This window comes from Lathamus discolor, chromosome 3 (genome assembly GCF_037157495.1).
Source record: "Lathamus discolor isolate bLatDis1 chromosome 3, bLatDis1.hap1, whole genome shotgun sequence".
NCBI classification, from domain to species: Eukaryota; Metazoa; Chordata; class Aves; order Psittaciformes; family Psittacidae; genus Lathamus; species Lathamus discolor.
The window spans coordinates 37919919-37935306 of NC_088886.1; the positions used below are offsets into that span (position 1 = coordinate 37919919).

The following is a 15388-nucleotide window of genomic DNA, read 5'->3' on the forward strand; positions in this document are numbered from 1 at the left end:
GAACTGGTAAAGGGCTGCTGATGCAAAACTGGACTGGAATTTGCCGGTGGTAAATCAGGCCCTTAAAGGAAAAGACTTAATTTGAGTGTTTTGGACCAGGCGATGCAGCTGCTGTGCGACTCTACAAACAATGCATGCTGGGCTGAGCCTGCCATGGGGTAATTTACGGATAATTTGTGTTGGCACAGTTATCAGGATGTTGATTACATGAATATATTTTTTAAATTTAATTCTGAGAATGTCTGGGAAAAGTCAGGAAAATAATGGTTCAGGACAGGCACCCTCAGCAAGCACGGGGTGGACGGGGCCAGGACAGACAAAATCACCAGCCCAAACCCTCCGCATCCCACGGCCATCTTCCATGTCTCATTTCTCTTCCATCTTGCTTTTTTTGTTTTTCTTCTTATTTCCTCTTCGTTGTGTCCTATTGTGGGCACTTATTTTCACTTTCAAACTCCTGCCATTGTTTCACAAACTTTTTCTGCCTCCTTTAGTTTGTTCCAGGCTGGATTTGCCGGTGCCTGGCCCAGCAGTACGGTGTTGCTTGCAAGGGGATTTCCTTCAGTGACTTCTCTGTCCTGTGCACCTCTGCCCAAACTGACCCTTTATGTTGCTTTTCCAGCAACATTAAATGGTTTTGTTATTTGGTTGGGTCTCAATCACTGTTTTACGAGTGCCCTTTGCAGCCTGAGCATCAGAGCTTGTTCCTGCAAGTTCTGCACACACTTTTTTCTGGGGATATGGATGTTCTAGAATTGTTCGGCAGCACGGGGCTGGCAGGATGCAGTGGCAGGCAGGGACTGTGGCTGGGTGCTTGGTGCCACGGGTGTCCCACTGCCACATCCAGCTCGTGTATACTCAGCACAGGAGGAGGTGGGAACTACGCCCTTCAAAGGCATCTGAAACACCACTTGGAGACTGTTTACTTATACACTTACGCTTGTTTATAGAGCTTTTTTTCTGGTGTGTGCCCCGGGCAGACACAAAAGGGGTGCACCAGTACCCCACCTGTGCCCAGGACCTGCTTTGGGTCTGGCACAAGGATGGTGCTGAGGTACAGCTGGGGCTGGATGAGCTTGTGGCATAAAAAGAATAGCTTTAAAACAATGCAGCACCTGTGATGCTCCAGGAGCATTCCATTACCAAAAGGCTTCTGCTGGAGAAGCTTATATTCCCTTTCTTAAAAGAAATAAAAAATTACTCATGTGCTGCTGCAGGTTTGGGTTGGGTTTTGTCTCTCTTCTGTTTTTGTTTTTAGTTTGTTTTTGTTTTTTTACACGCAACTCTGCATTTCAGAGGCAGGTCCTGACACACCAACCTGCATTTTCTCACCCTGAACTTCCCAGCAGCATGGGGAGCTGCCGACGGTGTGTCCTGCCAGCAGAGGATGGCAGGTGCTGCCAAAGCCACCCTGGGCACTGGCACTCCTCATGCCCGGCCTGCCTGCAGGGTTAGCAAAGGGGAAAGGGGAGCGGCACAGCTGCCATCAAAGACAGCGCCTTTCTGCCTGTGTTTGTTGCCTGGGTTCCCCGACAGCACCAGCCAGGGACCTGGTGGCTGTGCCAGCCTGTGTGCCCAAGCTGGGGCACGACCTGCCATCTCCCAGCAGCATGGACCACCTCTGGTGCCTGGCCCAGCAGCTCGGTGTGAGGGTGGGGACAAACACCCTGTGTGCGCTGAGGTGGGGTATTTTACTGTATGTAATGGCATATACCTATAGCCATTAAATATGTAGCACGTGTACACAATACATTCTATTTTATTCTCTGTATAACTAATATGTTCTGTATATATATTTATGAAGGTATAGGTGTACCATATATATCTGTATACTGACAGAAGGTGTGCATACAAGTGACACACATATATGTGTATGTGTATATATAGGTACGTATCTATATAGCGTATGTCTAGTACATTAGCAGTGTACCTAGTACACATACATAGCGTGTTTACAGACACGCCTATACAGCACATGCACCCAGCGCGCCTCTGCAGCACCTGGTGCACACGTGCATGGCTATGGCACTCGTACAGCAGCAGCGCACCCCTGCCCTGCCCTGCCCTGCCCTCCGCGAGCGGCTCCGCGCTTGCGGCACCACAGCGACCAGCGCGGCCGAGCCCCGCTCCCCGCGGCCGGGCTGGCGGCGGGGGAGGCCTCGGCACGGGAGGCCTCAGCACGGGGGGGCGGTGTCGGCGGCCGGGCCCGCCCCCCGCCCGGGGGCGGTGCTTCTCCTCCGGGCCCCGCCGCGCGGCTCGCGGCTCCCGCCTCCCGCCGCAATGTCCCGCCGCGGGCAGGAGCCCGGCAGGTGAGCGGGGACGGGGGGAGCGGGGTCCCGGCTGCCGCCCATCGCGGCTCTCCCCGGCATCCCCGGCCACCCCTGCCACTATTATCCCCTACCTGCACCCTCCCCACCATCCTCCCGATGCCCCCCCCCCGTATCCGCAGCCCTTTCCGAAGCCCCACCTGCACCCTCAGCCTCTCCCGAAGCCCCACCTGCACCCCCAGCCTTTTCCGGTGTCCCCCCAGCATCCTCCCTGTATCCCCTCAGCATCCCTCCGGCACCGTCCCCATCCCCCCACACCATCTGCATCCCCCAGCATCCTTCTGTGTTCTCCAGCCCCCAGCCTCCCCTTCAACCTCCCCCAGCATCCTCCTGTTTCCTCCAGCCCCAGGGCCCCCCTTTCACCTCCCCCAGCATCCTCCTGTTTCCTCCAGCCCCAGGGCCCCCGTTTCACCTCCCCCAGCATCCTCCTGATTCCTTCTGTCGCCAAGCCTTCCCTTCCACCCCTTCCCTCGTCCCCCCAGCATCACCCGCACTCCCCATTGCTACCCGTCCCCCCATTTCCCCCACCTTGCCGGACCCCAGCGAAGGGTGCCTGCCCCGCGCTGGCACAGAGCCAGAGGGTCCTTCCCCCCCCCCCCCCCCCCAAAAAAAAATCCATAGCGGATTTGGGTTACAGGAGCCAGCCTTGCACCTGCAGCTGGGTTTCCCGAGCACCCCCGCTGCTAGGCCAGGTCCCGGTCCCGCTTGGCATCCTCTCCTCCGGCAGACAAAAGCGCTAAGCGAGCCAGCGCCGTTCGCGCTCCGCCCCTGGCTCCCGCTCCTCCCCGTGCTCCGCTCCGCTCCCCCGGCTGCGCTGCCCTTGGCTATTGCCGCAACAGGCGGCAGCTGGGGCCGTGTAGAAACGAACCTATTTATCTGTAGCCCCTTAAAGCTGTGACCGCTGTTTTGCTTCAGTGGGGATGGGAAATACCATTGTGACCCTGCAGCTCTTGCAGAGCAGGGGCTGGGGGGGGGCAATGCCTTTCTTCCCTGTGGCAACTAATTGCGGGCAATAACTTCTTACACTGAATAGGGCTGTTTGATTTTTTTCTTCATGCTTTTCTCCTCTGGAGTGTGTTTTTTTAACTTAGGAGGAGGGAAATGCAGCTGTGAGGGGTGTGAAGCCTGCTGCAGGCAAACGTTATTTGGCAAGCCAGCACCTGGTGGAAGGGTTGCACAAACGGCAACTGCTTAGGCGCAGTTCTTGGGTATTTGCAGGATTTTTCCAAATCTTGTAGATAGTATGTGATTATTTTTTTTTTTTTTTTTTTTTTAAGATACAGTTTGGAAGCACAACCCCTGTTGTGTAATTTCCCATTTTTGCCAGCAATGAAACCCTTACCCAGCTTCTCTTGCATATCTAACTGGCCACAGCACCGCTTTCCCTGCCCTTGACCAACAAACTCCTACAGCTCTGAGCTGTGTGGGAGCATTCCCATGCAGCCACCTCTTTTGCTGTGCTTTGTCCAAGGACTGCCCTTGCTTGCATCGCTTTGCCTGATGCCTTGACCATACATTACGGGATTTATTGTCCTGCCTCTTCCATTTACCACTATTAATTTTTTATGTTCTAACTTTGTGGTTAAGCTGTCCCAGTCCATGTGTCTCAATCCAGTGCAATAGACAAGGCTCTGACCTCTGCAGTGATGCCCACTCAGTGACACCCAAGTGCTATTTTGCCATCATCAGTATCCCTCAGCATTGCCAGGGTGGCAGGCAAATCCCTCTCCTGCCTTCAGAAAGGCAGCGGACAGGTGCTCTGGCGTATGGCTGCTGCCCCAGCTACCCACTGGCAGGGCAGAGGGGCTGAGACGTTTGCTTGTGCCACTGAAACGAAGGAGAGCTGGATGTCACCTGCTGGTTTGTGGTAACTGTGCCTTCCTCAGCAGCAGCTTTTATGACGGTTATTCAGTGAGGCTGCAGGAAGGACGTTGTGGACCTTTGTGGAGCTCCACGGAAAGGTTTCTAGACCTGATCTTTGATCACAGATGATAAAACCAGCACACTTCCCCTTTTCAGGGGCAAATGGAGACTGAAGGTCAGCCTGAATTTGCCATGGGCCACAAATGTTTGATGGGGTCTGTTGGAGTCATCTATCACACCTGGGCCACAGTGTTTAGCAGAGCTTTGTGCCTTGCTGAAGAAGATTGTTTGGATTGCTACCAAAACTGACCAAAGTCCAGGCACTTTGCAGAGGGGGCCAGGGCCGAGGGCTTGTGCCAGTGGGAAACCTGTGCAGCAGAGTCTCTTGCCCCTGGTAGGGTCAGGGCAAGAGCCAGGGCCATGGGTAAAGAGCATGATAATAGAGAATTTTTAATCACCAACCCCTCACCTTAAGTTACCTTACAATGTCCCAGGTCAAAGGCAGGGAGCAATGCCTGCAGGTAAATGCCCACTTGTGTGGAAGTGCAGCACAGATCTGACAGATCTGCTTATGTATTTCCCATTTTGTCTTCCAGCGGAGCTGAGTCCGTCTCTTCAGATGAAAAAGGTACAGTAACTTTGTGAAATACAGCACTTCAAATGGGGATTGTTCTGAGAAATGCCTGTCCTTCAGAATGGAAATGACAGTAACTGCTGGCTTTAAAAATTGCTTTAAAAACACTTTAAAAACCACGGTGTAATGCCTTAGGTTAATGGGCAAGAGCTTTGATTTTTTTTATACCAATTTTTAAAATTCACATTCCTGCTATACATTCCCTTCCTCTGATCTGCATAATGCAGAAATGCCAAGAGGAGTTACATCTTTTCCCAGCCTATAGCTCCCAGTGACTTTTCTTTTGCAGAGATGCTGGCTGGTGGTGCAGAGGGAGAGAGCTCCACCGAGGAGCACCCAGCAGGTGAGCACACAAGTGGCTGAGGGCTTTCCCTGCGTGTGGGGTGGCGTGGCCGGCCCTGCTCCACCATTTCCCTGCAATGTGATAAAAAGACAGCGTACACACTGCTGCAGCTCCTCAAGCCGTTTCCTTTGCAATACTGGTTTCTCTTTAACTTTGTAAGAATAATTTATTAAAGCCACCTCTGGTGCATCCACGTGAGTCCTGTCACTGATGGGACACACCAACTCCCAGCAGTGCTTCTGCCTCCTCACATGCATGACACAGAAAACCATAATTTAACTGGGTGAACTGGGATGTGCCACAAGTGGAGGTCCAAAATAGTCCCAGGTTGTAAAAACATTAGGCATCTTGAACACCCCACGTACCCCTTAGAAGGGCGTGGGTGACCCCTAAGTCCCCTCTCATGCTGGGATTTGATGCTCTGATGCTCCTCCACCTCAGTATTTTTTCTGTTACATTATCTAACTTGCTGACCAGCTTGTTGTACTTAAACTTTTAGATGTATCCTTTCAGTTACCTGTGGCATTGCTTTATTTCATTCTGCCTGTGACTAATGGGGTGTAATTTTGTTAAGGAGAGGACAGTTCAGAACACAGCTCTAGCAGTACCTCGGAAGAGGAATCAGGTGAGCCTTGCATTGTGATTTATGTATTATCTCTCTTTTGAAAATGTATGCTTGGTTTAAACCAGCTGGTTTTTTTATGGGAATAGCCTCAAGGTTACTGTATAACACTTAATTCAGTGATTGCATGCTGAAAAGCAGAATGATATTTTTGTGAGGAAATGATTTTCTAACCATTCAGTTTTGAGCAAAGCAATAATAGAAGAGCAGCAGCTAATGTTGCTTTAGCCTCAGAGACACAATACACGCAGATGTTTTTACAACACAGTAGTTGTCCAAACACCAAGAGGCTATAAATCTGCTTAAAATTTGACAGTAAAAGTGGCAAAACAGGATGGACAGGAAAACAATTAAAGGAAGTGTTTGCTGTTGATGAAAAGCCTGCGGGTTTTGGCTTATATGGGTTACACCACTGGCAGTTTATTCTGGTTTCATACAAGATTGGTAGTCTTTAGTGAAATAATTACAAAGCTTTTTCTCATCAGATGCGGAGAACTCAGATGGAAGAAAGTCGGGTGAGTGTGCTTTTATTCTGTTCCTTTTATCTGTCTTACAAGGCCAGCACAGATAAGTGGTGCACGAGGGTAATGGTACGTGATGGCAGGAAAGTGACTTAGAGCTGGCCCGGCTGTCACCACCATGTCTTTTGTTACAACAACTTGCTAGAGAGCATACCCAGGAAGGAGGGGCACGGGGTGCATGCGCACTGCACGCTTGCTGCCTCTGTTTGCAAATGGAGGGTTGTGGGTGCAGGGCAATGCTGGAAGGAGCTGAGCTGAGCTTCCACTCGTCCCAAGTGGCCCCGCGTCACTGCAGCCCCTGTGCAGCTCAGGGCCTGAAATAGCATGGCTGCAGGAAGGGAGCCAAAGCCCTGGGCGGTGTTTGCCTGATGTTTTCCAGGCTGTTCGCTGCAGCAATACATTTTCTGCCTCTCCCACATCTGCCTGCTCCGGAGGGTGTTGATGTCCCAGGATGACTTTGTGGCAGCCTGGCTGGAATCCTGGCTTTGCAGGGGAGTGTTGGTGGGACAGGGAGCAGAGGCAAGCAGCGCGCCAGCAGCCAGCCCTGCCTCACACCTTGTCACAACAGCTCTGCCACTCGGCTCCTGCAAAATCCACCCTTCGGGCTAAAAGCTTCCGCTCGATGTGTCTGTGCTTGCTTTTGATTTTGTTGGGGTTAGTAAGGAGAATTCAAGCACTTTGGAGACAAATACACTGCAAATAGTGTGGTTACTTGCTCACTAGGAGTGCTAGTGCCAACTTCCGTGCCAGGTGGTTGAACTTTGCACTTGGCACAATGAGACCTATCCTGGGGGTGAATCCTTTTTTAACCCGTGTGAAAATTCTCAGTAATTTGGGCAAGTAACGATTTTTTGACAGAAATTATATCCTGGCGTTCATCTTCAGCCGGGTATCAAGCCTGTGCCTCCAGGTGTGCAAGTGTGCGTTCAAGAACGTAGTCCTAGGAATAGTCTCCTTAGGTTTCTATGAATGTAAGCTAATTAAATTGGTGGGTTGGCCTTGCTGAACATGGGAGCGGAAACCTGCTGGAGGCTGAGGTAATTGCTACAAACTTCTTTTTTGTAGATGAAGAACAGGAGGAGAAGGAATCACTACCGTGCTGCAATGACTCAGGTAGTAATGGATCTCTTGAGGGCTGGCTTTTGTTTGTGTGTTCATGGCTTTTTGGTTTTTGTCCCGTCCCCCCCCACCCAGAGTGTTTAGTTACTTTGCTTTTAACGATCTTCCTCTTTTCTCGCCAGAAGCGAGCTGCCTGCCTCCCTGTGAGCACTGCAGGAATGAAAATGTACGTTTATAACCCCCCCCACTTTGCATGGGGTAATTTGCAAACTGTAACTCTGCTCTCCCATCGCCTTTTTAGTTATACTTTTTTTCTTTTTAATCTATTTATAGGGACAGAAGGAGCAAGTGACCCCTAGGAGACTGGCTGGAGGACAATATGTGTATGAATTTCTTTAATAGAATGGGTATACATGTACATATCTCATCAAGATACTTCTGTCTTCACTTGAAGTGGGAAAACAGTTTATTTGCTGCAAAAATGCAATTGGAGATATATTGGAAGATGCCCTCAAGTTCTTAAAAAACCCCAATGTAGAGCAGCTGCCTGTGCTGCCTCCAAATCCTGGTCCAAGAAAGCTCTTAGGACGGTTTCCTGCCTGCCTTGTCTTGCTGTAGTAATTAAAATCAGGCATATTTTTATGTGCTTATTTTAGTCTGGATTGCACGAGGTGTCTTGCCCTGCTTCACAAGAATAGTTGTCTTCTCCCTGTGCACTGACCCTGCGTTTTGTTTTGGATCCCAGCCTTGTTCTCCTCTCTGGCTTGGAAGTCATTATCAGTGTGTGACCTTGATGTTGACACTGTGTGTGGCTGGTGTTGTCCGTGTATGATGTGGATGTTGTCAGTGTACGATGTTGGCTCTGACATCGGTGGGAGCTGGGCTGAGCGTCTGCGCAGAAGCAGCCGCCTCATTTGCAGGAAATGCTATACAGAATGTTCATTACAGCTATTTTGCATGCACTGAGTGCTCCTGGCTAGTTTTTAACAGTTCAGTGACAGTTTAAATGTAGAGACAAGAGACAAAAAATAGCAGCCTCTGTGCTATTCAGATAAAGTGCTCTGTGCTTGTTGGGAAGGGAGTTTCTCGGTTATCCCTTACAAACCATATTTCTGTGGTATTTATTAGGCAGTGGAAACTAAACTAACTGGGTTGCTCTTCCCTATGGCAGAATGCATCTGGACACAGAGGGGACTTACCAGTGCAGCCTCACAGGCTTGATTTTTGAGGTAATGAAGGCTGTCAAAATCACATACTCCCTCTTATCCTGGAGCAAATATGCCAACCTCGTGGAAAAGCCATGGATTGTGGGCGGCCCCCTCTTCGACGTGCGCTGTGACTCGGCCACTGCTCTTACCTCCATCCAGTTTCCCCACTCCCTCTGCCTTGGTGGTGAGTGCTGGCCACTGGCCCGGTGGGTGCGGTAAGCTGCCAGCCCTCCGGTGCAGGAGGTTCTTAGGAATCCATGTGTCCCTGCAGATCATGGCGCTGGCATGGCCTTCAAGGTTTTGCACATCAAAGGCGAGGGCGCAGCAATCGAGCCCTCAGCTGACTACTCAGCCTCGCACGTGAAGTGGCTAGTGAGCTCGCTGTCACCAGTGGGACCTCTCATTCAGAGCCAGGAGCCGGTGCAGTACCACGGCGCTGTCATCCTCTACAAAGTTGTTGATGAGCATCCCTCCTTATCCTTTCGTGTCTACGTGGCTACAAACAACGACTCCTTTATAAAGGTATGGCTTGTGTAGCGTGGTGTGATACAGAAATGCTGTCAGGGCTGGTTATAACCTTCCTTTTATTTGGATTGTGATCTCTTTTGTCTAATTTCACCTATAGAGCACAATAGCTGAAGAGGTTTATGTGACGCTTTGTAAGCATGGTGTTTAGTGCACAGTTTTCTGTAAAGTTTGCCCTGTGGAACAGGTCACAGCTGTTCTAAAGAGCTGGGGCCACAGAAAAGCCTGAGGAGCCACATTAACGCAGGCCTTAAATGTTAATTCCTTTACTGAAGTAACCTTTAAATCATCTTTTTTAATTTCAGGATATCTCAAGAGCTGTAAAACATTCAAATAAGAAATTCATTAAAATTGACAAGCCCCCTGTGTGCCAAAAATTACTACAGAAGGGAAAGAGGTATAGATTAGTTTGTGAGCCAGAAGCTGAAGTAACTCCGGAGGTAAGTCCTTTACACAGCCCTCATTTCATGCATTGCAGCCGCATTAGAAACATGGCACAAAATCGCTTTTCTTATATGTTCCTGCATTGGCGTTACGAGCATATTTCACATTCATTTGCTATCACTTTGCTAAGGAGCATTTGCTCCTTAGAGCTGTAAGATTTTGGGAAGAAATCCTGATGCGAAGTTCAACAGTAAAAATCTGGGGAGACTGGAGTTGGGCTCAGACCAGTGACAACAGCCAAATATTTCCTCTTTATGTTTTGGACAAATACTTATTTTTAACATATTTACATTGTATAGGAAATTGAATTTGTTGATGGATCTCTCTTGAAACTAAAAAGTTACATTGAAGTCTATTTGGAGAAACCTGACGACTTCACCTTGTCTTTGGTTGAGCTGGAGTCTGATGCAACCGTATGGAAAGCAAAACTCAGAGAGAGTGAGTCTTTGGTCTTCCCGTGGCTAGTTTGTTCCTGCTGAAAAAATGCAGGAGTTGGGGTATAATTCAGCCTTTAGACGTGTCTAAATTCCTGCTGTAAAAATCATGAGGTTTGGAGCTCAAAATAATAAAACACCAAAGTGCTATGGGAGGTTATGTAGGGGATGTTGCAGGAACCTGCAGCATCCCTTGTGAGCAAGTAAGTGAAGGCTGCAGGAGTTTCCTCTGCTTTGGTTTTACCTATGGAGAATAATGTATAATTTTGATTGCAGTTTCTATTGCATATTATGAATGGCGTCCTGCAGCATGTTGGATAAGAGGGAAAAAAATCACCTCATTATACAAAATCTTAGCTCTACAGCCAGAATCCACCCAATAGCTTGGTTTTGTGACTGAGAATTGTTTGATATAGAGCATAGCAAGGGGAATTCCTGCCTCACCTTTTGTTTCCTCTGAAAACTGTTTCCCAGGTGACTGGATACACTACGACCAGAACAAAAATGAGCAGAAAAGAAGTGCAGTCAGTAAGTCGATTTCAAGATCAGTCGGGGTTACTTACTCTTTGTGTACCTTGCTTGCTCAAGTGATGTGAAAGAAGTTACATCACCTCTTGCTTGCTTCTCAGGTGTCAAAAAACGGAAACCGGCCCTCAGCATTTTGGATGAAGATGTGCTATGTAGCAAAAAGCAGAGGACCAGCAATAAAGCAGGTAGAGCGTTTCTGTGTAATTGATAATAATGTTTTTGTTTGTTTGGTTGGTTGGTTAGTTGGTTGGGTTTTTTGTATCCCTAGAATTGAACCTGAGCTCACTTTTTAAAAGACTCCCACAAATCTGAGCATGAAATATAGGAGAAGAAAGTGCTTGTTTTGTAGGTGCAGAATTCATGCCTACAGTTGTACACTTTGCTACACTGTCATTCATTCAGGAAGTAAATGGGGAGAAGCAGCTAGGAAATTTGCTTTGTAAGGGTCAGCAAAAATGTAGTTGTCTTGTAAGACTGGGAAATAGTGCCTGTTTTTGAAAGGGCTTTCCACTACATGGCTCAGATTTTGCGTTTGGTTTATCTCCTGAGCTGTAACAGGCTGAGTTTTTCTGAGGAAACATCAGCTCCCGTTTACTGTTGATAGGTAATGTCCTGATGGTCAGAAATGCTGGGTGTCTGGGAGCTCCCACCCAGAAGTTACTCATTTACTGGTAGTTACTTGGATAAAATACAGAAGAAGACACGTTAGTTCAATAAGAAATTCTTTCCTGTGAGGGCGGTGAGGCACTGGAATGGGTTGCCCAGGGAGGTTGTGAGTGCTCCATCCCTGGCGGTGTTCAAGGCCAGGCTGGATGAAGCCTTGGGTGGGATGGTTTAGTGTGAGGTGTCCCTGTCCATGGTGGGGGGGTTGGAACTAGATGATCTTAAAGTCCTTTCCAACCCTAACTATTCTATGATTCTATGATTCTAAGTAAATGAAAAAATGATCAGAAGTAGCCATGTACATGTTTGTTTATGGGTACGTGTAGCCAGCAGAGGGAGAGCTTCCGTCCCTCAAGCCCTCAGTTTTACGTGTAAGTGGTGACACGGGGAAGGAAGGCGGCTCAGTCTGTGGAACGGCACGGGCTGAGGTTTCAGAGCCATTGAAATTAAAATAAAAACAAACATCACCTTTTTGGGGCAGCTGTAAGGTTCAAGAGCAGCAGACATCTGAACTTGCTGGGAGACAGCAAGCGCTTAGCGTAACCTTAACGTTATGTGTTCTAAAATCTCTGGGTGCTTGGTAACCTAATGTACCAAGGGAAGTTCTTATGCTGGATGAATAGCTGCTTATAGACGGGAAAAAAACCACAACCCTATACAGCAGCCAGCATGCAAGCAGATGCTGTCATCTTCATGAGCTAGGCTTCCTAGTCCTTCAGGCTCTTTTCTCCAGTGCTGGGGTCTGATCTTGCCAGCTAATCTGAATAATAAGATTACCTTCACTGTATGTCCCCTGGCCATGCGCAGAAGTACAGTGTAATTTGCTCACAAGTTTAACAAGAAGCTAAACATTAAATCTGAATTTTGTTCTATGTCTTTTCAGATGGAATTGAAACAAGAAACTTAACTGACCAACAGCTGATGGTGATTGCAAAATTGTTTGGTAGGCAGTGGAGAGAAATTGCCATTGAGTGTCTTCAGATGGAAATGAAAGACATTGAGCAGATTCAGGCAACAGAGGAAGAAGTTAATATGCAAAAATTTCTGCTGTTAAGTAAGTGGAGAGACAGAGAACAAGGCAACGGAACTGCTGAAGCTTTGTACAAAAGTCTCCATGAAAAAGCATCCTATGAGATACTGCAAGCACTACAAGGTATTGCCTTCCCATTACATTTATTTAATTACATCAGTGTGTTTCAGATGTATTTTTAGAATTCTCATCATACAGTTTACCAGATACCTTGTACATGTTTTACTATGTAGGTAAAAATTACCTCCCTTCTCATATTAGCAATTACTCTCTTCCTTCTGACATTTTTATGCTTCCCTTCAGAAAATGGTATAAAATAAATACTATTTTTGCACTGACTGAGTTGAGAGTACTCTCAGCATGACCTGGCCATCATGGTCAGTGTTATAGATCGAGTCCAATTCTTGGTCTTCTCTGGAAGTCCTAAGAAGAGATGTTTGGGTCTTTACTAGTATATATTTTAGGAACAAAAATTAACACTTTCCCCCGAGGGATGACTTAGTGGTTTGGTCCTGCAGATCCGTGTGTGTGTATGCATTTCCTCACTGTCCATGGGTGCTCCCACTCATTTCTGTGGGACTTCTTGCATTTGCTTCACCTTCTGCAAACCAAAGTTGTTCACTGAGCTGAGAACTCGGACAGCCAAGGGGAACCTCACTTAAAATCTAAATATATTTTTATTTTCTGGAATAGTCAAAATTCTGTTCTTAATTCTCCCTAAAAGCAACCTGGCTGCAAAGGGTGGAGAGCTGCTTGTGCTCCCTTGCTCATCTTGCCCTCGCAAACCTATCTGTGCAATAGCCTTGTGCTGTCTCATAGGGTTTTAATGCATTTATTATTCAACTGAACATTGCAGTAACTTCTAGAGATCAGATAATCCATGCGTGTTTGTCCATTGCCTTTCTTCAGGTTTCTCGGCTCAGTGCTGAGCTGGTGAAGCTGCAGCTAGGAGTAGAATGATGGGAGCTTCGCCAGCCAACCATTATACTTCTCTGGCCACTTCCCCTGCATCTTGCTTGGATTTGGGAAGGAAGATGCGAGGCATCACTACTGAGCGAAAAGTTTAGGCAGAATATTCGCAAGAAACGTGAATGAATTTTTGCATGGATGTAAGCACACTTAAGACTTTCAGGAGCAATTACTCATGTGATGGATCCCAGCACTGCAGCCGGCAGTGCCAGGCTTCACGTACAGGGAAACCCCACACTGCCACCCTTCTTTGTCTCATTTAAGCTAGTCCTGAAAGACATGAACACTGGAAGAAACCAGCTTATCTTGTTCAGGTATATGGTTATTATCTGGAAACATTTTTACTTAAATCAGGGAAAAACAGGGAGAAAAGTTATACAGAAACTTTTGTCCCCTTAAAAAATACTGACCTGCCAAAATCATGTGGTACATTGTATTTCTTACAGATGCCCAGGATCAGGGAAGAATAATCCTAAACTTACAGATAAATTCCTTTGCATAATCACTGTATATATACATAATTACTGTATATACTTGTGTACATTCAGTCCTTGTTAAGCTGTGGTTCTGTTTTCTAAAAACCCAAAGAGTGGGTTCATGGGAGCACCACTATTAACTCTAGGCAGCTTTGAATTTTCTCTGGGAATTTCCTCTTCACTCTTTTCTGTATAGTCTGTCTCAATTTTTATGAGATAATTTTTTATGTTGTATAATTTTTTTTAGTATTGTAAACTTTTTATACTTTTTTTTTTTTACTTGGTTAATTTTAACTTGGATAGAATTAGGTGCTTAAACTAAAATAGGAGAAGCTAAAATGTCTGTGAAGCTTGTTACTCTGTTGGCAATGCACGTACTGCAGAATTGGAAAATGTTTGGAATGAATGTTATTTGCAGAAGAGAGCGGCAACCTGATGCAGCGTATTGTCTTGTTTCTAAGACATGGATTCTTTTGATCATCTTCCTCTGCGTATGTTTATGAAAGAAAAGACACACTATTACAAAGTAAGGATTAAAAAGGAGCCATTTACACTATTTACGTATGATTTTTTATTTTTATATATATATATTTCAATTTTAGCTGTTGGATGGAATGTTGCAAGGCTGTTACATGTTGTGGGCCATCTTTCCAACCCTTGATGCTCCACTGGTACATACATCCAACAGGGTGGCTGCGGGAAAGGGCTGTGTTGGTGTCCAGGACCTGGCAGGCTCTTCTGCCAGTGGAGTATTTAGGGGGAAAAAACACCCTGTGTGGGGTAGGGAGGTCGATGTGAGGCTCTCCATCCCTGGGTGGAACTGCCTTTAGCTGTTCTCTCTGGGACAAGTGGGGGGAAATTGCCACTGGGGACCTTTAAGATACCCACTAAAAACTGGAGCTCTAATAGGACCCTCTGGTCAAAAGAAAAAGTCAGTAAATCTAAGCTGAAAATAAGATGGCTATTTGTAATAATGAGGGTAACTGGCTAGCACAGCAGCTGGTCAAAAGAGATGAGGTCTTCAACATTCAGGATCTTTAAATCAAAATCAAGAAGCTTTTTTTTTTTTAAATATATATATATATATATATATATATAGTATTTCTGTGGCCTTCAGTTTGGCTTTGTATGCTTCTTGCATGCAGAAGGAATTGAAATATTACAATTGCATCACAGCACCAAAGCGTGAAGTTGTTCTTACAACTTGGTCTACACGGTGGGTGTTCTGTGGGAGTAGGGGCCATGGCCCTAGTTCAAGCAGTGGGAGTTTATAAGATTACATTTTAAAGGCTGGTGTGGTGTGCAGGTAACACCAACGCTTGGGGCAGAGGAGAGAGGATGAGGATAGCAGCTGTCACCTCAGCATCTGGAAGATCTGAGGGTCCCACCAGCCCCTCAGCATCCAAAGGGGACCACTCAGAGGTTCCCAAAGAGCTGGGAGAGCAGAGCTTGGAGAAATCAAGGGGAGAGAGCTGAAGACCAAAGTGCTGGTGACAATGGGCAGTGAAGGCAGCATGGGAGTTGGCTGGGATGTAGCCAAAGTCACTGTGCAGCCGAGGACAGACCCATCAAATAGGGGATAGATGCTGTTGTCCAGGCTAGCTTACATGCTGCAGGCAAGAATTGGGAAAATAATCATCCCAACATCCCTTCTGGCCTTCAAAGCTATGCATAAATCCTTAGCTCCCTGAAACAATTTCACTACTGATTTCAGTGAGGCCGGGATTTCACCCCAGAAACTA

General features: G+C 47.0%; 1 protein-coding gene across 1 annotated transcript; it reads left to right on the forward strand.

The window, feature by feature from the left end:
• Nucleotides 1-2222: 2222 nt before the first annotated feature.
• Nucleotides 2223-14202, forward strand: LOC136011994 (caspase recruitment domain-containing protein 8-like). Its single transcript, XM_065674679.1, has 16 exons — nt 2223-2309; nt 4787-4818; nt 5114-5167; nt 5742-5792; nt 6275-6304; nt 7376-7423; nt 7552-7595; nt 7703-7752; nt 8541-8761; nt 8849-9099; nt 9408-9542; nt 9846-9984; nt 10455-10508; nt 10610-10693; nt 12055-12324; nt 13111-14202. Exons 1-16 carry the CDS (start codon nt 2281-2283, stop codon nt 13128-13130), a joined length of 1512 nt encoding a protein of 503 aa, XP_065530751.1. The 5' UTR covers nt 2223-2280; the 3' UTR covers nt 13131-14202.
• Nucleotides 14203-15388: the final 1186 nt, after the last annotated feature.

Coding starts and splice junctions, on each gene's coding strand:
- LOC136011994 (XM_065674679.1), top strand. CDS start 2,281: ATGTCCCGCCGCGGGCAGGAGCCCGGCAG. Junction 2,310..4,786: donor CGCGGGCAGGAGCCCGGCAG/GTGAGCGGGGAC, acceptor TTTGTCTTCCAG/CGGAGCTGAGTCCGTCTCTT. Junction 7,596..7,702: donor AGCACTGCAGGAATGAAAAT/GTACGTTTATAA, acceptor ATCTATTTATAG/GGACAGAAGGAGCAAGTGAC.